This window comes from Desarmillaria tabescens, assembly GCF_030435595.1.
Source record: "Desarmillaria tabescens strain CCBAS 213 chromosome Unknown EV420scaffold_53, whole genome shotgun sequence".
NCBI lineage: Eukaryota > Fungi > Basidiomycota > Agaricomycetes > Agaricales > Physalacriaceae > Desarmillaria > Desarmillaria tabescens.
The window spans coordinates 65,883-86,988 of record NW_026848352.1 but is presented as its reverse complement, the minus strand read 5'-3'; the positions used below and the strand labels follow the sequence as shown (position 1 = coordinate 86,988).

General features: G+C 48.8%; 10 protein-coding genes across 10 annotated transcripts; 7 read left to right on the top strand and 3 right to left on the bottom strand.

Annotated features, from left to right (window-relative positions):
- Nucleotides 1–449: 449 nt before the first annotated feature.
- EV420DRAFT_1340193 (aminotransferase) lies at nucleotides 450–2,004 on the top strand (the record flags this gene model as incomplete). Its single annotated transcript, XM_060468921.1, has 3 exons — nucleotides 450–1,212; nucleotides 1,268–1,410; nucleotides 1,466–2,004. The coding sequence occupies 3 exons, from the start codon at nucleotides 450–452 to the stop codon at nucleotides 1,856–1,858; spliced, it is 1,299 nt and encodes a 432-aa protein (XP_060325176.1). The 3' UTR covers nucleotides 1,859–2,004.
- Nucleotides 2,005–2,736: 732 nt separating this feature from the next.
- On the bottom strand, nucleotides 2,737–3,669 carry EV420DRAFT_1573820 (uncharacterized protein). The gene is made up of 3 exons (XM_060474393.1): nucleotides 3,225–3,669; nucleotides 3,070–3,173; nucleotides 2,737–3,020 (listed from the first exon to the last, which is right to left on the bottom strand). The coding sequence occupies exons 1-3, from the start codon at nucleotides 3,642–3,644 to the stop codon at nucleotides 2,936–2,938; spliced, it is 609 nt and encodes a 202-aa protein (XP_060325175.1). The 5' UTR covers nucleotides 3,645–3,669; the 3' UTR covers nucleotides 2,737–2,935.
- Nucleotides 3,670–4,151: 482 nt separating this feature from the next.
- EV420DRAFT_1340190 (syntaxin 6, N-terminal-domain-containing protein) lies at nucleotides 4,152–5,561 on the top strand. Its single transcript, XM_060468920.1, has 6 exons — nucleotides 4,152–4,491; nucleotides 4,692–4,750; nucleotides 4,805–4,901; nucleotides 4,960–5,070; nucleotides 5,123–5,229; nucleotides 5,288–5,561. The coding sequence occupies exons 1-6, from the start codon at nucleotides 4,342–4,344 to the stop codon at nucleotides 5,457–5,459; spliced, it is 696 nt and encodes a 231-aa protein (XP_060325174.1). The 5' UTR covers nucleotides 4,152–4,341; the 3' UTR covers nucleotides 5,460–5,561.
- Nucleotides 5,260–7,426, bottom strand: EV420DRAFT_993481 (uncharacterized protein). The gene is made up of 3 exons (XM_060484276.1): nucleotides 6,263–7,426; nucleotides 6,076–6,214; nucleotides 5,260–6,028 (listed from the first exon to the last, which is right to left on the bottom strand). The coding sequence occupies exons 1-3, from the start codon at nucleotides 7,022–7,024 to the stop codon at nucleotides 5,643–5,645; spliced, it is 1,287 nt and encodes a 428-aa protein (XP_060325173.1). The 5' UTR covers nucleotides 7,025–7,426; the 3' UTR covers nucleotides 5,260–5,642.
- Nucleotides 7,427–9,254: 1,828 nt separating this feature from the next.
- On the top strand, nucleotides 9,255–10,942 carry EV420DRAFT_1721892 (uncharacterized protein; the record flags this gene model as incomplete). The annotated part of the gene is made up of 9 exons (XM_060479771.1): nucleotides 9,255–9,367; nucleotides 9,421–9,486; nucleotides 9,545–9,889; nucleotides 9,945–10,007; nucleotides 10,055–10,123; nucleotides 10,182–10,243; nucleotides 10,292–10,352; nucleotides 10,405–10,466; nucleotides 10,524–10,942. 9 exons carry the CDS (start codon nucleotides 9,255–9,257, stop codon nucleotides 10,754–10,756), a joined length of 1,074 nt encoding a protein of 357 aa, XP_060325172.1. The 3' UTR covers nucleotides 10,757–10,942.
- A 19-nt stretch (nucleotides 10,943–10,961) lies between these two features.
- Nucleotides 10,962–12,678, top strand: EV420DRAFT_1573804 (uncharacterized protein). Its single transcript, XM_060474392.1, has 4 exons — nucleotides 10,962–11,409; nucleotides 11,538–12,162; nucleotides 12,232–12,287; nucleotides 12,342–12,678. The coding sequence occupies exons 1-4, from the start codon at nucleotides 11,257–11,259 to the stop codon at nucleotides 12,510–12,512; spliced, it is 1,005 nt and encodes a 334-aa protein (XP_060325171.1). The 5' UTR covers nucleotides 10,962–11,256; the 3' UTR covers nucleotides 12,513–12,678.
- On the top strand, nucleotides 12,523–14,420 carry EV420DRAFT_993393 (uncharacterized protein). Its single transcript, XM_060484274.1, has one exon. The coding sequence runs from the start codon at nucleotides 12,741–12,743 to the stop codon at nucleotides 14,130–14,132; it is 1,392 nt and encodes a 463-aa protein (XP_060325170.1). The 5' UTR covers nucleotides 12,523–12,740; the 3' UTR covers nucleotides 14,133–14,420.
- A 1,048-nt stretch (nucleotides 14,421–15,468) lies between these two features.
- Nucleotides 15,469–17,435, top strand: EV420DRAFT_1573798 (uncharacterized protein). The gene is made up of 5 exons (XM_060474391.1): nucleotides 15,469–15,569; nucleotides 15,626–15,694; nucleotides 15,742–16,643; nucleotides 16,699–17,115; nucleotides 17,171–17,435. Exons 3-5 carry the CDS (start codon nucleotides 15,749–15,751, stop codon nucleotides 17,221–17,223), a joined length of 1,365 nt encoding a protein of 454 aa, XP_060325169.1. The 5' UTR covers nucleotides 15,469–15,569; nucleotides 15,626–15,694; nucleotides 15,742–15,748; the 3' UTR covers nucleotides 17,224–17,435.
- A 105-nt stretch (nucleotides 17,436–17,540) lies between these two features.
- Nucleotides 17,541–18,746, top strand: EV420DRAFT_993226 (uncharacterized protein). The gene is made up of 6 exons (XM_060484273.1): nucleotides 17,541–17,665; nucleotides 17,722–17,851; nucleotides 17,906–18,003; nucleotides 18,057–18,132; nucleotides 18,184–18,354; nucleotides 18,414–18,746. The coding sequence occupies exons 1-5, from the start codon at nucleotides 17,606–17,608 to the stop codon at nucleotides 18,252–18,254; spliced, it is 435 nt and encodes a 144-aa protein (XP_060325168.1). The 5' UTR covers nucleotides 17,541–17,605; the 3' UTR covers nucleotides 18,255–18,354; nucleotides 18,414–18,746.
- A 1,698-nt stretch (nucleotides 18,747–20,444) lies between these two features.
- On the bottom strand, nucleotides 20,445–20,842 carry EV420DRAFT_1484559 (uncharacterized protein; the record flags this gene model as incomplete). The annotated part of the gene is made up of 3 exons (XM_060470093.1): nucleotides 20,445–20,584; nucleotides 20,622–20,736; nucleotides 20,759–20,842. 3 exons carry the CDS (start codon nucleotides 20,840–20,842, stop codon nucleotides 20,445–20,447), a joined length of 339 nt encoding a protein of 112 aa, XP_060325167.1.
- Between the last annotated feature and the right edge of the window lie 264 nt (nucleotides 20,843–21,106).

Sequence of the window (21,106 nt, the reverse complement as noted above, 5' to 3'; positions counted from 1 at the left end):
CGCCTGATAGTTCCAACATGACCTCGTCCCATTTCAGGGCTTGAAACAGACTGGCACCCAGGGACGGCAACGAAAAAGGCTACGGAACGCGATCAATGAAACCCTGATAATCATCCTTTACGGGTTATGTGCAGCGCAGATTCCTACTAACTTCGTGTCTCCAGCTCCTCAAGAAAGATCCGGGCGTAGAACTTCCCATACGTATACGGTATTTTCACCGGATCAGAAAGTGGTCCGGATACCTCTCTGTTATCACATTAGATATTCATAGCAAAGTTCTCCCTATTCAAATAGATCAACAGATGCTCCATCAGATGTTGGGTGCCAACCGACTATTTCCTACAGCTACCATGAACACGGTGTTTTCCGCTGCTAGAAAGTGTGAGAGGAGATGAGGTGATAGTATAAATAAGGCTCCTAGAATATCCATGTTTCGCTATCCCATCGCCATGAATACCCGACTTGAAATCACACTGCAAACAAGCCTGGACAAGCGAGCTAAAATTGGAATGCCAGTGCTCGATCTTCTTCGCCCAGCAGCCTCCACAAACGTTCCCGACTTCTTCTCCAATGACTACCTTTCCATCACCACCAATCCCCAGCTGAACAACAATGTTCTTAATGCGCTCATCTCGTCAAAAAAACTGCTTGGCTCTACGGGCTCCCGTCTGCTCAACGGGAACAGCCCAAGTCACGCAGAGACGGAGAAATACCTCCAGTCCCACTTCAACGCCTCCGCAGCTCTCATGTTCACCTCCGGTTACGATGCCAACATCGCGTTCTTCGGGTGCGTGCCCCAGGCAGAGGATATCATTGTCTTCGACGAACTCCTTCACGCGTCGGCGAGGGACGGGATCGCTGCAGCGCGGACGCATGACGCATACCCCTTCTCCCACAACTCTGTCGCGTCTTTCGAGAACTGCATAGCCGAGCTCTTGAAGAAGCGTCCGGAGATTTTGGCCGGAAAATCGACAGTTTTTGTCGCAGTGGAAAGCTTGTACAGCATGGATGGGGACTTCTCTCCTTTACCGCAGATCATTGAGACTCTCCATCGGTATATACCGAAGGCGTATAGTCATATGTTTGTGGATGAGGCACATACGACCGGATTGTACGGCCCGATGGGCCGGGGGTATGCGGAACAGTTGGGATTGCAGAACGAGGTAGACACAGTCCTTCATACATTCGGAAAATCAATAGGCTTGTCGGGAGGTAGGCCTCTTTTTTCCTTGAGCAGGCCTCAAGGCGAACTAAACCATATTGTTAGCCGTCATTCTCACATCGCCAATTATCCGGAAGTACCTCGTCAATTATGCTCGACCTCTGATCTACACGACGTCGATGCCCCATCTCCACCTCATAGCCATCAGAAGCTCGTTCGAGTTGATTTCGGGAGCTGAAGGGGACAGGGTGAGCATTCCAGTCCTAATATTTATGAATCCAATGTTAAAAACCTACGTTATAGCTTCGGAAACAGGTTTGCGAACGCAGTCAGTACTTTGCTACAAAGCTCCAGCAAGCTTTGAAAGGCGTTCCGAAATCCGTCTTGGCGATGTGTGCGACTGACAGAAACAAGGACCCTCTCGTATCGCCAATGTTCCCTTTGCTCACGAACCAGCCGCTGAAGTTCGAGGAATATCTTAATTCAAAAGGATATCCGGCGCAGGCGATTCCTTTCCCCATCGTGCCGAGAGGCCAGGAGCGCGTTCGAGTGGTGATCCATGCAGAAAACACCCTCAGTGATATAGACGTATTCGTTGGTATCCTCCTAGACTGGGGGATGTCTCAATGGTATTCGAAGGGTAAGGAAGTCGGGGCCGTGTCACTGTCTGAACCTAGTCCCAAAGCAATGCTGTAAAGGACTGACGCAGTGTATCTGAGTGAAGATTAGACGATCTTCACGGGATAATGTATATATTCGGCTGGCGGTACCAGGTCAATACCACTGAGCATGTATCGCCGAAAATAAGAAACGACATACTTCCAGTTAAATTATGTAGTCAATCTGGATAGTGGTCTAATGGCAGCCTAGTCGACATTTGAAAATACAGTATTCCGGTCACGAGGGGGTGTAAAGGCCTTGTTAGGATACCGTTTGAAAGCTGCATGCCTAAGGGATGCCAGCACCGGGAGTGATTAGGCGGCAGGGTCGTTGGCTCTGACACACGGCGTCACGGTCCTTCCTTGGATATCAGGTTGTAGAGCGTGGAGGCAATGATCACAGCTTGGTGGGCATCTGAACGGCATCTTACCAAACCCAGAGGGCACGGACGAAATCGATGGTGACGGCGGTAAAAAGAGCCAAAGTTTCCACGCCACTGATGCGAAGCGACAGTGGACCTGCCAGTGTCTCGCGGAAGTAGGTATTTAATCTCTTCCATTGTAAGTCGTCGATATTTAAAACGTGTATATTCTCGAGGTAAATGCGGCCATAGAGACCCGTCCATGGATCCAACCTAAAGACGGTTTCAGCGCAACATTCCTCGGATCTAGTCAAGACTTGCCGTACAAAAGATAGACCCATCTGTCCGACTCAGTAGTCAGAGAAACCTTGGCATCAAACACCGCTTCCGCCTGCAACAGCTGGCATAGATGAAGGAAACTGGTTGCCCTCTGGCTAAAGGAGGGTTTGTTGACGGCGACATCACCCCTTTTAATAAATCTTGATGAAGCCCCAGTGCCGGATGTGTGAAATCCTAGGACGCAGTCCACAGTTCTTCTGAGTTCACTTTCATGCGGGAAGACCATAGAGAAAGCGGCGCCAAAGGCTCAACATGGCTCGACACTGTTATGATCTTTGAAAATGGTTGTGTCGATACGGATGGTACAAGTCGAGAGCTACTAATAGTACAATTCTATGCGGAAAAATCAGAGTAGCTAAATATAGCACCGGCGCCATGCTTACTACACAAATCTGATTCTAGTTCTGAATCCATCAAACGAGATGGAGCTCCGCAGCCTTATCCACGGATGTATAGAACATTTGAGACACAGCCCTTTGGTCGCCGTCTTGAGCAATCCTACTCGACGGTGAGAAAGGCAACGAAAGCTGGCAGAAGGTGGACTTACTTCATGCTGACACTGATGTACGTGTGTATCTGCGCAGGACCAACACGAATTCTGAACTTCATCGACCTGGTAACGTCTACGAAGCCAGCAACGATACCAGATTCCTATCGTTGTATTAGTATGGGGGGAAGACCGAAACGGGCGGTGCAACATACATCATCATGGATTAGTTCCTTCCAATCGATATTGACATCTTGCACGATTCCCGCCCCGAATTTGTCGGCCAACGATTTCTTAAACTGTTCGACAGATACTTGGGTGTGGTTCACCATAACCTGAGCGTCTGCAGCGAAGACAGACACTTCTTGAAGTTGATTCTCTGAAGGTTTGAACAGAGACGAGAACTGGGATTGGGTCCATTCCGTAAGAGTGCTCGGCGAAGACATGGTGGTTACAGTTAAAGGCTCTGTTGGCTTAGACTTGACGTCACCCCCACTTTTATAGGTGTAGATATATTTTGGATGTTGGTTTCTCCAGATATATGGCGCCGAAATGCGCAACCGTCCCCGAAGAAACAGATTGTTGCGTTGTGAAGCTAGCAAAGCGGGATGCGTCGTGACCGTACGAAGGAACATTCGGATTCACGGTCCGAAGCATCTATGTTCCATTTTGCCGAACCTGCCGATACCATTTCTGCCACAATTGCAGGAGCTTGTGCCGAGCTTTAAGAGCTTTGCTTTTGGCACCCCGTTCATTTTGCGGGGCGGCTCGCTACGGCAACCCAGCCGGACCAAGTCGCGCTGATGTGCTGGCTCAGCGCGACTTCAAGTTGCACGAACTTGCGTAGAAACACTGAAATGCTGTAATTTGTGCTACGAGTTTTGGAATACTACCTTACATGAAGAATCATTAATGACTTACTATTAATATTTAAAGGAAATGCATGAAGTAAAGTCAGACCGGCTGGAGTAGCGTTAGCGTGATGGCAGCATGGCTTCAAGCACTCAACTTGATGAAGCCGTTGAAGCCGAAGCCGGATGAGTTCAGCCGTGCCCACTTACCATTTTTTACTGGCTTATTACCTAAGACGCTTCTCGGTCCGGTCACCGATCTGAGGCACGTGACATCACCGCCTCAGAAATCGCGCAGTCGAGGTTGGACTCTTGGAAAGATCTTCCTTTCCTTCGTCCATCATTCTTCCTCGCGAGTAAGACTCTCACCAATATTTTCTCTCCCGAATATTGATCTTATTCTACGATTTCTGCGGCAACAGCATCCTGGCTGTGGCGCTCAATTAACATCGCCGCTAATTTTGCTATCCAAGCCAAGAATATGTCTACAGACCCCTACGATGCGGTCCAACAAGAGATCCAGACGTCGCTGCAGGCCGCGACGCAGCTTCGGGCATCCTATATCCGAATACGAAACATGAAGAGAGAAGGCGGGGACGAGGGGGAAGAACTCGTGTGGGCGAGGAATGAGGTACGCTTCCAAAATTTCCATCTGTACTACGTTTGGCTTCCTTATTGCTCGACATCGAATTTCTTGTTCCTTATTCGAGGAACATGCGCATTGTTGCGGCTCCTCAGGCCGGTACTGGCACCTCAGTCGAAGGAATACGGATCTTCCCTTCGTCCTCGTCTTTCTGCTGGAACAATAGCTGACTGTCTCTTTCTGTGCAGTTCAAGGCAACTCTTGCAGCACTAGAAGCCGACCTCGAAGATCTAGAAGAGAGTGTCAAGTAAGTTCTTCCCGCTTTACTTGGTCAATGATTTTCCCATTGAAATCCCTGTAGAATTGTCGAATCCACCGACCCACGGATGTTCGCCCTCACACATGACGAAGTGACTGAGCGAAGGCGATATGTTGAACACGTTAGGAAAGAGATACAAGTATGTCGCACTGCCCACCTGCACCATGACTTCGGACTGACGGGAAGTTGCGGTGGAGAGTATGCGTGCGGACGTCTCCGGCGGACGACCAGCTTCTGTAGTCACACCCCAGCAGCGCGAAGACGAGGTTGAGGATGACCAGAGCGCTTGGGCAAGAGAGGAACAACAGGTTCGTCTCTCATCGTTCTAACTTTAATCTCGCTTGAGCTCATTGTGACCAGATGATGATTAGAGAACAAGACCGGACGATTGACTCAATAGCGGGTACGCTGACCAACCTGGCGCATCAGGCTGGACTTATGGGTCAGGAAATTGTGGAGCACACCGAGTACGTCGCTCTTGTTCTCGTCTGCTTTGTTCCCTTGACTGACGGATCTTCTTTTCAGACTGCTCACTGACCTGGAGTCGGGTGTCGACCGGACAGACAGCAAGTTAGGGAACGCCATGAGCCGTATGAGACGGTTCATACGGCAGTCAGAAGAACGAGGCAGTGGATGGTGCATCCTCGTGCTGATACTGGTTCTGTGTATCTTGCTGGTGGTGGTTATCTTGATATAATTGCATATATGTTTATTTTGGTTAATTCTTTTACTTTTATATACCTCACGCATACTAGTTATATGGCATTTGTATAATTGATTTATAACACGGACCTTGGGAATCTCAGTGTTCAGAACTACCTAAGCGATAATGAAACGCCGGGCCTCAATGTGAAAGGAGGAAATCACAATGATTGCGTTTCTACAAACCTCGAATGAGCAGGTGTTCATCCGAAGGGTAGTGTGGAGTATAGAAGACATGGACCACCATATTTTCAGGCCCTCCTTTCCAAGGCACAGCAAGCCTTACGAGTTGGGACTTTCCTCTGTCTGAACGATCGAAAAGCTCAGGCGGCATCACCCCTGCTACCCTTTCTTCGGTATCTTTAGGCGATATGATCCGGAAGGTCCAAGACAGATCATAATAGTCGCAGTCGATTACAAGCCGCCTGATAGGGATGTCTGGGTGTGTTTTTAAGTATTCCCTCTTCAGGTCACGAATATGGCGCCCGTTGGCTTTGAGTTCTTCGATGACGTAGCGGCGGATGAAGAAATAGTCATGCTTGCCGACTGGTCCAGGGGTGCCATCTTTTGGTCGTAAGTCCAAGTAGCATAAACGTTGAATGATTGGTTACCTTTCCGTTGTTGTGCCCATTTATGGCATTCCTCACGATGTCCTTTCCAATCGACTTTTTGACATGAGCGGGAGCAGTATAAGGTGATCCAGCAGCTAGGGCACCGTTTAGGATGTTTTCCGACCGAGTCATTAGGACACTGTCATATTTAGCGTTGATGAGTGATAGCAGCGAGAACCGAATGTACCTGAGAATTGTTGCATTGCAACTCATTGTCGTAATTCGCACTATGGTAGTAATTCTTGTAGGCGTGAACGTGCTGTGCGCATGATTTCATAGTTAGCCAGGCATCCCGAGTGGCTCCCGGCTTCAAATCAGCGTCCAGGCTATGCTTCTCAATCTTATTCAAAGCCTTCCGAGCTCTCCTTTCCACACCCCGAAAGATCAAGCGACTGTGGAGGGCATCCAAAATACAGACAAACACATCGGACAACCAAGGGAAGAGCCTATCCAACTGGAGCACCGTATTCAGAATGTCCGCATCCAGTGCTTCGCTGATGTATTCGGGCCCCGACAGGTGGAACTGATTAGCGAGATATTTTAGGCCCACAGACAGGGCCTGCTTCCCGTACTTGTATGGATCCGCAGCTAAGAGGTCGGGAAGATACGCCATGCTCGTGCATAGCCAGTAAAGGGCCCTATTCGCAAGGAATATGCGACCGTAGTTCGGAGACGATCTGGTGACGATCAAGACGAAGCTGTGGATGTGGAGGCGGTCCTCAAAAGTGATGGTGGAGTCCTGGATAAGTGCGATCGTCCGTCTGAAGCAATCCATTATAGTATCGTGAGACGTATTGGTGAGTGAATAAAAGTCTGTCAGTGGACGTTCATTGACATCTTCTTCCTCATGATATTGCACGAGTAATACTTCGAGACGGAATCTCAACCGGCGGAGATTGGGATGATGGCTTTGGATCACTTTGAGATATAGTTGGGAAGCAATAAGCATATGAGGCCCCCAGTATATCTCGGGAATACCCCCAAGAAAGAGAGTGTGGACGAGCTCGTGGAGTTCATCGAGAACAGTCCAAACTGTGGAATTGTCGAGGTGATGGGAATCGTGTGTTTGTATGATATCTGAGAGTTGGGTACTCCACTACTCGATTATTGACCATAGTCTCTGAAACGTGTCCTTGTTGTCATACTGTCCCGTAATCTCACACTTGGTACTCTGAAAAAGGACCGTGAGCCCATGGAGATATGATTGAGAAAGGGCCTGAGCATCGGTGTCAAAGAGAAAGGATTCCGTTAAGGTCTTTCCAAAATAACCCTGTATGCTACCGCATACGCTAGGAAACTGGGACCAGTCTCGTAGAGCCTTTTGGGTGAGAGTCATGAAAGATCTGTGTATTTTGCTTGTCTCCATTCTATAGAGGATCAGATATAAATAATGTAAGATGGTGATGACAACCACACCTGCCAGGTAGATATCTCTTAGGAAAACGAAGATGGCCTGATAGCTGAGCGGCAGCAGAAGCAAAGATCTGATCAGTGATTCGAGAAAGGCTTGTGCCGGAATCATGCCGAATGATCCTCGCCGGCCACAGAGGTTCAATCGAGTTTAAAGGGGTTTATACAAGGGTAATCGTCGAGTGAGTCCTCTGCACAGAGTTGACGTCTCCCGCAGCTCACATATCCCCGCCTCGCAGGCCGTAAGTGGGATATACGTTCTCTCCACCTTGCTCTCGCAAGGTCGCAAGCGAGAGAATAACTTCGTGAGTCTTGCTTTCCGCACCATGCGTCATTGCTCCTTATCTTCCACCTATCACAGGTCGCAAGCGAAGTCGTACTCTCTTCACTCGAGACAATTGGAGGTTTCTCACGTCTAAATCCGGCCATCACCGTCTAAATCAAGGACTGAGTATCGACAACTGGTCGCGGCGCTTTGTTATGCGCTAGCATCCTCTGCATTAATGTACTTGGACCTCTGCTATATTTTGGTTCTAGTGGAACTGCCATAGGAGATCCTAATCTTAACGGATATCCTAAAAACAAATTAGTTTTTCATACTATAACAATATGATACTGTGTACGGACCAGAGATGAACGTTGAACTTGAAGATCTCACGTTCTTTATGAAAAATTAGGAGGTAGTTTTACGCAACTAGACGGGTCAATATAGAGGCATGAAGACATCTGACGAGGAGCCGCATTGAATACCAATGTTGAATGGAGTTCAATGTGTTGGTAATGATCCTGTGAGGGACACAGGAGGCGAGAGTGATACAGTCGCGGGACGAACCCAACGCACAGCGGAAGCTGAAGATCGCAACGCCCGTGAAAAAGTCGACGATAGGACCTATTATGACAGTCGGGAGTATCGGTGGAAATATCGTAGGAATTTTTTGGGTATTAAATTGCACAGCTGCTACTCGCTCCCTACCCCTGGAATCATATCAAAAATTCAAGTCGTAAAGTGGGAGTCGTTTATTAGCACAAGGTCCATTATCACGAGAACTTCATGATATTCAGAAGGGAAATCCACTGTTTGAACGCAACGCCAGCAGAGACAAGCAGAAGATGGCTAAGTCCACGAGAGGAGCGGAGGAAAACATCCCGGCAAATGCCGGTTCACAGTAGTGCACAGCCATACCCCTAAATCCGGGTCTGGGACCAACGCCAACCCGAAAGCAGTGGAATCGACCATTCGGGTGCTTTACGATCAGAATTAAGGTAAGTATACACTTTTCTCCTGAAAATGTTGCCGATGAAAGCAGAAACCCCCCAAAATGCGTCTAGAATGAGCCGCCTGGTAGGCGACCCCAAGGAACGTTCTAGGGACCGCTCTAAGGTGCGGCCATCCGCTATCGAAAATGGCAGCGGGTAGATCGATAGTCGGTATGGACGTATCTAACTGGAAATTGCATGCCTGGATGTCCCCCTCCTGTTTCGACTGCAAATCATCATGGCCACCGACACGTTACATCGTATCTGATCTTTCCCCCAGTCTCAAATGAGACGAAAGCATCCATTTGCATCACCACTGCGGGGTCGAGTACAGAAGTGGATGTAACGATCATTGATCTGCCTCCGCGCACTGTCCCCCTGAGGTAGATCAGAGACATTCGAGAAGGGGCCGCACCCCTGGGTTCCTGCGTTGCCTTAAAGTCAAGCGGGTGATTCGGACTTGAAATGATTTCTTCCCTCCTCTTTATCCTGGCGCGAAGTTTCTTGATATCATGGCTGCTTTCGCCGTAAACATGCTGCTCGCCGCGAGCTCGGTCAATAGCAAAATTCCATTCTCGATGGAGACAATTCTGCGTATCGGCACAATTGCGATATGCATCTACGAGTTCGTTTCTTGTATTCCTTGGTTAACCGAGCTGCCGCTCAAACCTCTCCTAGTTACGTTCGTACCATCCCAGCGGAGTACAAATTTTGGAAGGACAGAGGTCCACAGATACGCCCCAAGTGTGTCCTTTGCCCTTATCCCGTCTTGCCCAGAGGCTGATCTTCCGGTACTCGATAGCCTCGTCTTGTTCGTCCTTATCAGATACATCAGCATGGCTATGGTTGTAGTCAGCAACGTTGGCTATTTCTCGCTTTCCTTTACCCCAGAATCATGTCGGAGGTATTATATGGTTGCTGTCGTATTAAAAGGTCTTTCTTCCTCTCAAGTCGCGAACACAGTGGCTGATATCCTGATAGTCTTACAGGCGTCCGTGTGCCAGGTCGTCCTTGGACTTCGAGCGTACAGTATCTCGAGGCGTTCGGAACGCGTGAAGATCTTTCTTATCGTTTTCACGTTGATAATTACCATCCTGGAGTGGTTCACTAACCTGTTTGGGAGAGTCATGATCCAGAGGAATGGCAAGTGAGTTAGATTTCTGGTATACCTTTAGCGAGTATATACTAACGAGCATTTGAAGCTGCACTTCTGGGAATGACCCGACAAAATTAGTGAACTGGACGTTCTACATCTGGGCAATGGCGTACGTTGGATTTGTTTCGCACAGTTGCCCTCCTCACTTCAACTCAGATACGACATTGTGACGCTTGGCCTCTCGACCTATTATTTGATCAAGGCTGGTGGGGCCGGCGTGTCTTCGTGAGTATTCCCGCATATCATTTTTTTTGTCGAGTTTAAATCCTTTGACTTCATTCAGTATGACGGGCCTGGTGAAGGCGATGGTCATGGACGGGCTGGGTTATATTGTTATTCTCACCAGTAAGTCCAAGGCATCTGAAGTTTCGATTGATTCTTACCAGAATACAGTTACGAATACACTCAACCTCATCCTATATCGCGCATCGCAGCTTGATGCTCAAGCTGCTGCGTAAGTCTTAATTTCCTCGTCTGGTTTTTTGATATTTATGCTTTCGGTTCAGGGCCAGTCTAGGATTCGCTTTCACCTGGATTATGACACAGAATATCCTCATCAAAACCCGGGGTATAACTTTCTCTCTCTCTTTCTGTAAAGATACGATCTGACCTACTATCAATTCAGACGCGGGGATGCGCTCATTCAAGTCCCTACAGCCGTCCAGTGGGCGAAATCCGTATAGCAGCAGGTCGGACGACCAGACTAACATGCCGGTTACGACGCGAGGCATCGAGCTTGAAGTTCAGGTCAAGATTGACCGCGACCATACAATGGACTCAGAGCGAGGGGTTAAGTGGGATATGGAGGAAGCCGACCTCAAGTCGGATTTGGAGAACCGTTTTACCAAGTCTGCTTGATCCGTCATCTTGCGTTCTTTCTTTATTCTTTCTGTTTTACGTGGATTTCTAAATTACTAATTTTCGTCATTCATACTGTACGGTATTGCTAGACAAGGCGTCAATAGTAAATCAACTTTCCTTTCTTTTGTATGATCAACATTCCCGAGCTCAATAAGAATTGATTTATCGGCGACTCGGCCCGGCACCATTTTCACTCTTGACACAGAACCACTCCCACCGCGAATCATGACCGTTATGAATTCTCGTCGCGATCCTCATAACTGACAGCATATTATGGTTGCTGTTGAGAGTTCTCGTGGGGGATATTCGTATATTCGTCGCCTGCACTGGACCGCAATGCAAGCGCCACGGTTGAAACTGCCGACGCTCCATCATAGGCAATATCTACCCTAACACCGCAGATCCCTGAATACAACGATAAAGAACAATTGCTTTTATATCATTCTCCCTCCGAACAAGAAAAAAGAACCAGGATCATTTTCGTACTCTCATATAAAATGTCAGTTGTTGTAGACGTGGCCCCATTTATTGAGTTGCGTGTTACACTTGGGATGCCTGCCAGTCGCCGACGTCGCGGAAGTGGAAGCGCAAGAAGCTCTAACCGCGTCGTGTCGCCACAGCTACCCAAAGGTATGTATTTAGATGCTGCCGTCATGTCCGACACTGACCCTGATTTTTTTGGAGACCCTCTCTATGAAAATCCGGAAGCTACCGACCAAACGAAGGTACTTTCAGCCCTGCAGCTTCATTGATGGTTGACTATGAATTTGAATCAAAGAGCTCATCGGTGACTGGATCGAAGTCGACGTCAAGAAGCGCATTGCCAAGAGGGCGACGCACCGACGCAAACATGGGTTCTTTGGCGGATCATGGTTCTCTTCTGCAGGGTACCAGCTGCGCCACATATCGGGGTGTCGGCCACCTCGAGGACTGCGATATATATTATCCGTACTTCGAATCTGAGGCTGAAGCGCTTCTTGGCTCTGACACGAAAGCTGGTAGAGCGGCCGCTCTGTCATTAATGGATCCTTTGCTTCCTTCGGGCCATTATATTTCTCAGCAATTTTCTGCGTCCGTCAATCCTGGAGTTGATGCGGACTTTGCAGGATATTCAAATACTGAATCCCATGAAACAGCTTATATATCCGCCACTCAAAGACGTTTGGAACAGGAGACGAGAATGATGCTGCTTGCGTTGGCGTTTCCTTCAACATCAAGTTGTAACGATGTCGACTGGTCTGAAGTTGAGAGTAACAGTAGTTCGTTTGGAGAAATTACTGAATATCCTAAACCTATTGTTGATCTTCCGGCGTGGTTGCATGACCCCCCAAAGATGCGCATATACAAATGCTCACATCCGGGTTGCGATTTTGAAAGTAGAAGTGACAAGGGACTGTCTACAAGTACGATATTTCATTTGAAAATTAGTGCTGACGCTTATTGATAGGGTCACAAGTCGGTGCATACAACAGGCATCTTTCCTTGTCCCAAATGCGGTGCAGTTTTCTGCAGAAGTAAAGCGCTTAATGTGAGCATCAACCTTCAATATTTTTCTTTGAATATAGACGCATAACTAGTCTAGGGACACATAAAAGTGCACGGTATTCCGAACAATAAACGTAGACAGAGGATCCAAAAGCATACCTGCGTTCACTGCGACAAGAAATTTGTACATAAACGGAGCTTGGAGGTGCACGAGGCCAAGAAACATGCATATTCGCATATCTTTACCCAAAGTATGAGCACGTACTAGACTCCAGCTCCCCTACCCTCTTATCGGTGTAACGAATCCTCATGCATCGTGGTAACGTGATCGTGATTGTCTACGAAAAAGGCAAGTGGCCGGGATTCGGCATTCAAATAGAGCGTGATCGACTGTTCGTCTCTTAACTATCAACCACCACCTCATCTATCCTGCCCTACCCTTCCACCTACCTATACTGCTAGTGATCACGTCCACGAGACAACCACATTCTTTGCCATGGCACCACGTTCCTTTCAACACCTTTCTATCATTTTCTGTTATCTTTTGGCTACAAGTTCGGAGAGCGCTTTGGCTTCACCGTTACGCATACGAGACGATCCAAACACAACGAACGATATCGCCCTTAGCTCTCTCATCTCCTCCTTCTATAGCGCTCTTTCGTCTATCTCTCCGGAACCTTCGGCGAGCATAGAGGCCGTTGATATGATCAGTTCGATTCAGAGCGCAAGCGCTATCGCCGTTACCCCTACTCCAGCACAAGCAATCTCGGCAGCCGAAACTCAGTACTCGCAGACGACATCGGACTCTCAGGATGATCCTCAGACGCCGTCACCAACTCCAATTCCAACGTCAGACGCCCAAGCCGAGGACCCTACGAGTCTATCGCTGACGGAATCTCCTGTTCAGGATTCGACGGAAGACGCTTTCTCCACTCCCATTGCATCGCCTAGTACCTCGAGCGATTTGGAGGAAAGCTATGCTGAGTCGTCTAGTCTGGCTGCAACGCAAGATGTCGCGAGCAGCACTGATGCACAGCCCAGCTCCTCAACGGTACCAACGCCTACCAGCCAAAGGAAATTTGGACCAGGTCCAGTTATTATCGCGACACCTACCGAACAGCAAGTAGATTTTGGAACTACTACGGCTCCTGCTGCTACTCCCGATATCTCGTCTCAAGTCCCCGTCGGTCCTTCGCACACAAAAACGCCACAGACACCTAAGCAATATCCTGTCCCTGTGGGACAGCTACTCCTCATTGGCTCTGTGTTTTTCGGCTTTATCGCTCTGACTCTCCTTATCTATTTCGTCGTCAACAGGCCATCAGCCAAAAAATGGTTAAATGAAATCCGAGGCATCAAGGAAGGGAAAGGCGTCAGGTGGGACCTTGCCGACCGGGATAGCTTGGCCGAGGAGAAAGAGGAGAACAGGCGCCAGTCTTCGTTCAGCTTTAGCGTCACACCACCAACGCCCGCGGTACCTCCTACAGCTCAGCTAGCTCCCACTGCGAAATCGCCTTGGTTGACGCTTCCCTCGCAAACAATTCCCCGTCCTGACACCGCACGATCTTCATTGGGGGTAGCTGATATCAATGGCGGGCTTTCAGGCAGCCGGTGGTCGGCGTATTCTTCAGCTTGCACGTCCTCTGCTCGCTCTTCTTGTTCCTCAGGGTCGTGGTACGGCGACGACGAGTCGGTGCCGGAGGTGAGGAAGAGTGTGCCTTTGCTATCGCCGGAGGTGTTCTTTACGCTTCCGTCGGAGTACTCGGAGTCTGGGAATTCGAGACGGTCAAGTGCACCTATTGACTATCGGTTCAGCAAGATTGTTGGGAAAGATGAAGGAGGAAGGCGGCGATCGAACTCTGTAGGAGTTTTGGCGGGTTTATCATGATAGCCGGTGTTCGTCTGTTTGTTTCGGATATCTTGTACTGTATATCATAGTATAACCTTATTAGCATTTCTTCATTCCCACCAACATTGCGTGTTATAGCCGTTTAAACTGAACTAGTCCTCACGATCAGCGTAGCTTGAAGAAACGACGAAAGCGCTAGGCAGTAGCCATCATTGACTCGTCAAGCTAATGCACCCGGTCTCCTCGAAGTATGCGCGACTCTCGGTCAGAACGATGGACACTGACTTCCTACAAGCTGTGGGGAGCGGCGTTCTCCGACCCCGGACAGTGATCATGCAGGGCACAACTAAAGGTCATAAAGAAAGATCAGTCTATTCGAGAATTCGTTTAGAATCATTGGATGGAATTACCAACGGATATCCTGGTGAAATGATTCGCGAATCACCGGATAAGCGGCTACAATAGAGTAAGATTTTACGCGAATAGGCAGGTCGAGATACACGCTACAATGACACGCGATTTTCGGTCGAAACTGGCGAGGATTGCAGGCGGTAGTGGTGACTTCCTTCGAACTGAGGTCGGCAGTGGTGTTCTTATACCCTGGGCTGAGATTATGTGAGGAATTAACGTCCCACAAAGGACCGAGTTGTCGAGAAATCAGCCAGAGTCATTCAGATGAATCAGTGGCAAAAGGTATGGTGCACTATGCGGTTTCCTCGTGTTTCCCGAGTGGCGCAGTTAATGAACGTGCCTTGGAGGTTTCTCTGATACGATTTTAGTTGAAGGAAATTATCATGGGAATGGCTAAGGATGTCGATGCACCACGAGCTTGTCGGTGACGGCTTCTCAAGCTCACGGTTATCGGTCAGGATAAGTGTTTGAGTTAGACGACCTCGGTGGAAGCAGTACTGGCTCACACCGAGTTTACGGATAATTAGGATGTGATTTGAGATATTCATTGATGATATGGAAATCTGATTCTTAAACGCAGGGTAGTCCGTCGTCGTCAACAAGACGAGGTATGACGCGTATTTGCTTTATTGCTGAGAGCAGTTTTGTTGTAATGTTTCAGGAATGAGAATTTGAACAGAGAAGGGGATCTGATAGTCGATTAGCGTGCTAGCGATATTTCTCCGTCACTGCCAGTCTGAACAATACATCAGTCACAGTACTTTCTGATAGAATGGGAATTTACACGCCTGTGAGTTTTCAGAGGCAAAAGCCAGCGTATAGAAACGTACACAGGTATTCTCAGTTCTCATAATTGTCGCTGTCACAAGTTATCGGCGGAGTGTCTGTTGATCGAGCGGGGCAGAGAGAACAACAAGGCGGAAGTCCGGCCCGATCCTTGACTCTGAAATGAAGCTGACTAAGCATCATAGAATCTTGACCTGTTACCGCCATTGTTGGCCATTGCGACGCTGCCTTGGGCCGAACAAATTTCTTCCTGCTCAAGGAATTGGATTCATAAATCAAGTAAACTGTGATATAGCAACCGTCATCACTGCCCTCCTGACTTTAGTCTCTGGCAGGCATCAAATTTTCCTCGGAGCGGGCTCGGATTCACCGGAAGCTTGTTCTAAATTGAAGTAATTGTTCAGGTGCGACCCTGTCTATATTGCACTTCCAAAGCTTCAACTGTTTTTAGAGCACTCATGGCGACGCGTCTACCACAGGAGCTTATCGACAAAATTCTAGACGACCTAGATGGAGACCCTTTCTCGACAATCTCGACGTACAGGTCAATCTCACTGGTATGCGGTTATTTCACACCCTCTGCGCAAAAGCGCTTGCTCCGGAATATCAAGCTTCTTCGACGATCCTGCAGACAATTTAATGCTCTCCTGACTGAATCACCACATGTTGGGCAATACGTAAAGAGACTCCACGTCTACAGTCATTCCGTTTCTCCCATTATCGCAGAAGTGCTCCGTCGTCTCCCCAACCTACGCACTCTGAAAATCGATAGCGATGGACTGTCGTCTGTTGCGGATCACCTCCATACCGGGCTGAGCAGTGTGAGGTGTCTGGATCTGTCACTCATGCAACTGAGAGACGTCTCGACACTGCTCAAGGCCATCTCACTGTTTCCCTCGTTGGAGCTCCTTAGATTGGAGAGGGTCGGCTTGCAGGACAACCGACCTAAAGATCAACCCCAGAGAACGTCTATGGAGGGGGACTGGGACTGGCGACATCTCGTTTCCCTGAGTATATTCAACCATACGCCTATTGATTTTGATTTTGTAGATGACGATCCTCCGCTTGATCGCAATAACGAGGATCCCAATGCCCAAATTGCGTTTGAGCCTCCGACGGAGTGGAAGATGCCATCGCTGCAGGCGCTGCAGATACGCGTTGATGATAATATCGTGCAGTCGATATTGCTGAATAACCTTAGTGGTGCGACCCCTGCGGCGCAGTTGAGCAAGTTGCGTGCTCTTAGGGTGACAGCGTCTGCTTTGACATCGTTTGAGGTCATTCAGCGGCTGTTGGATAAGGTTCCTACGACGTTGGAGGAACTGGTGATGTTTACTCACGCGTTGCCGTATAGTGAGTTGTAGGCTCACTTGGCTTCATTCATTGCTTACCGGGCTGCTTCATTTAGCGGCACGACATATTGATATGAGTAAGCTCACGAAGCTCAGGTCTCTGTACCTACAAGTGTGGATGAAATACCCTCGCTCTTCGTCGCCCTCACAGGACGAGTACTTTTCATGGCTTGTCAACATGTTCGCTACCATGCCGGACTGCGTCCAAGATGTATACATGAACGTAATATTTGGGACCCAACAAGAGGATTTTCCGTTGAATGTCTGGACCAACCTTGGCAAAATCTTTGCCCAGCAACGCCGTAAGACGAATCTGCATGTGGTCTTTGGAGATAAAGAGCTGGAGAACTATGCTCATTATTTTCCGAGCCAGACGTATTTCGAGAAGTCGATGAATAGATGTCTGGGCTCGTTGAAAGGGCAGGGACGTCTGCAGATCTGGACTGCGCAAGAGTTTATGTATCGCGAGAAAGGTGTGTACGTTCTTATGAAGTAGTATGTTCTTTGCTCATGGTCGAGGTGTTCTAGGCACTAAGAATTTCGCCGTGTTCGTTACGCCGGAGTTGATCTTGTCTGCGTGAATGTCGGGATGGAAATTTTTGGTTATTATGGTTACGGCTCTACAGCTGTCGGGATATTCCGCCGTTTGTGATTTTCCGTGGATGGGTCCAATTCGATATTTATACTCCTTCCATTTTTTTTCAATTGGAGACCTATCTATTCATGTATGGGTTATACATAACGTTAATACTCCTTTTCACGAATGGGACCACCGGTCGATATTGAGCAGGTGAATCGTTTAGCCGGGGACTAAGTAACCGTGGGTTACTTGGGGTTAGGGTCAGAAGGCGGGCCGACGGCATTTTGGGCAACAAATTTCGATCTCCGCCCGGTGCATCTTTTACCGTTACGTCGTCGCCGCGACCGACGTTTTTCCCTTTTTATTCCTCGGCGCGCTGCGCAATGCTCCAGGAATTGTCGCACATGGACCGTATAACGCAACTTCAGGATGAAATTGAACAGGTATTCGCCTCGCCTAGCCCAGGCGAATCGCTGACGTGGACCAATGCCTCTCTAAGCTCCTCACTATCATGTCGAACAGCCTCGCCTACCTCACCTCTCGGTCGAATTTTCTTCAAGTCAACGCGGCTGTTCCTGTTACAAAGTCGAGGAACCCAGAGAAGTACGATGCCGTAGAGATCTTTGAAGGTACGACGGGCGTGTGCTACGACTCTGTTCCGCTCGTGCTCATCCAAATTCTAGGCAATAAACGGGAACTCGTTACGGACTTGTTGACGAAGGCAAAGCAAGTTGAATATCTCATACAGTCCCTGCCACAGCCAGAGGAAGAGGAAAATCAGGTACGCGGTCAGCGTTCTGCCTCCACTCGCTGGTATTTACAAAGACATGGCAGGCAAGGAGACTGCAAAGGCTTGAAGAAGAAATGAGCGTGGCTAACGCTGAATACGCCGGCGCTCTGAAGAGGACGAGTACGTTTTCCTTGCTACAACCTCGTTTCTCCGCCTCACCGTCGTCAACAGAGAGCCTCCATGCGCAAGTGTCGGAAATTCTCAAAACGATGCTTTCCGACAATCATAGTCTTGCTCGATGAATTTGTTGCCTGATCGCTAGCGGCTGGTCTAGCCATTGTGGACACGAACGAGGATGTGCCGACGCTCACTCCGGTGATGACACCAATGTACTTCGCTGAGGTAGAGTCTTAGTCATTCCTCGCGTACCTATCCTGCGAGCTAATAGCTGGGATTGACAGTGGCCAGGCCCTCCATTTACCGGCGCTGGCCGTACCGTACTTCTATTGACGTATGTACGGTCATCCAACACGGAGGGAGAGCGGGAAATGTTTACCGACGTCGCGACTTGCCTTCAATCGATTGTGAATGTCAATCTTGCTAGCTACTTGGCGAATGGTTAAGCGACGTCAGTGCCTTGTCGATACGTCGGTGAAAGATCCTATCTACGTCTGCCAGCCGATTCGAACAGTACGGATCTGATGGCGGCTCCGCTCTGTACGCGCTCAATAACCCGAGCAAGCCGTCGCCGGTAATCTACTCTGGCATGGATGGCGTTAGAGCAGCGGTCCGCTCAATTACCTCCGTAGTCTTACCTCCATTCACACCAAAAAAAGTAAAATTTCAGCCGAGTTTTTGTTGGTCAGAAACTAATTCCAAAACCAGGAAAAACCCATATATAGGAATCCCGCTCCATCCCGCCTTGGGGCGGGAGAGGGCGCATACCTATATATGGTATCCCACCAGTTTCTTATTTAGTTTTGGACAATTAGAAATTCGGCTGAAATTTTACTTTTCTTGGTGTGATTGCTCCACTGTAGCGGCACCGATGAGATGTCAATCGTTGGACACCCACCATTATCATCCGCAGCCATCTTGAACGATCTTCAGGAACGTTTCGTCACAACGCCGGCGCAATATCTGACCGCCCTTAATTGAATATGCCGCCGTGCTGGACATGTACGACAACACAACTAGGCGATATGTGGTTCTTGCGCTCCTTTGGGTACGTTTCTTTGCTCCTAATTTTCTCTCCCCATTAATGTGTTGCGACCAGCTTGCACCTAGTCTAAATAGCCAGACAGTCAGAGTTCTGCTGGAAACGGCCATTACGAAGGTGGGACATACTCTTGTAACCTTTTTTCGTTCCTTTTGCTGACCGTTTTCAAATCAGAGCAATTACTCTATGGATAGCTTATGCCGTGTCTGCTTAGTGCCGTATCGAGCGTCCATTTCGCCTTTCTAGCATTATTACATAGGCTGTCGGTGTGCACAGGCCGCTGACGATGGTCTTGCGCGCTAATGCCTGGTCCAACGTTAACATCTGGCCCGGCTTGTCTACGACTCAACATAAACCCGTTCCCCTGCATCACCAATTTACAGTCATTTTTTTAAAATGTGTGCCAAGACACCGAGCGCTCATTATCGTGATTCCTTTGAATCTTTGTTCAATGATATTACATACCGGCCTCCTTGCACCACATGTGTTGCTAGTTGATTCCATGGTATACGTCGAACATGCTTAATCTTGTGCCTGTGGGGCCGCTTAATACCATGATTCTTGGGCACAGAGTGAGCTTTGACTCGTTTGTTGATGATCATTCCTCTTATTCATCTACTTTCAGTGATTGGTCCACTTTAGCGACTATCTCCGAACGCTAGCTGCATATGACGAGTGGTGCCTTCGCTTCTGCGCCTTGAGCTACGCGAAGGCGCACGACATTCAATTTCGATGAACGGCGACGCTCTAACTGCTACCCATTGGCCTCTTCCCTCGATGAGATGTACCCCGTACCTCTTACTTACTACTGCCCTCAATGTACTCTAAGCGACCTCGGGAATCAATCTGCACGCGGGTTCATCCCTATTCACCGACCGGACGACTTTTTGAGCCGTGGTCCGGTGAGCCATTTGTTTACTCCTCGCGCCATATCTTTTACTAACGTGCTTCCAGTGTACACGTTATAGTGGTGTTTGTACCCTCGGCTAGGTGATATCACTCGAAGTCTTCTGCTCTCGAACACTCGACCTGATTTCGGTCCCGTAGGACCGTACTGAGCTAGTAGCTCCTCCCAGTTGAGCACGCGTGAGGAATGTCACCTCAGTATGGTATGCCATCCGTCCTTCGCGTTATGACTGCCTTCGCGCGAGAAGCCGTCCATCTTCTAACGCGGCTACCTAACTGTTATTCGCTCTCTTCTCGTTCAAAGAATGACCATGCCGGAACCATTCTTCTCTCCTAGTGAGACGGGCCTCCCTTTACAGGACGTCTTTCAGTCCTCGCCTTCGTGGCTGGGTGTGCTGGCGCTGCCCAGGAAGATGGCTTCGCCTTTTGGTCGCTCTCGCTTGGACCGCACCCCCACTTTGAGACGCCGTCGTGTGAACCGTTTCACATGGTCTTCTGGACCGCTCGCTGCGCAGAACGCCAGGGTGTACTGATTGCTATTCACCACTAAGACCTATTTCTAATTCAATTTCCTCTTTGTACGGGTGTATCACGTTGTTGTGCATCGCTCGCTGTGCGGCAAAGTCGTCATCGCGGGTCCCACAATGATTCCCGGGACCCTGTATATCACCATGGCTTTACTTGTTCATTATGGAACTGGGCCTCCGCTGCTTCTATCGATCCGCCAAGCAAACATCCTGATCCGGATGGCGATGGTCGCGCCATGCGGGGTGCTATAAGCCTCGTGTTGCCGAAATGATGTTTTTGGGGCGTGTTTTCTTCGTACACGCGGCTTACTGCGACGGACTTCAGGAGGATGACGCGACATTCGATGTTCTTCTTCAACAATACGTCGGTCCCTGGGTCCGGCGGCCTTTAGGTGAGGACTCTTTCTCTCCGCTTGTCATATCCTCGAAGCTTTTGAAGCTAACGTCCTCGTTTTCTTTCAGGTTTTATGGCATACATCAAGTTATTCTTGGGTCGGGAATA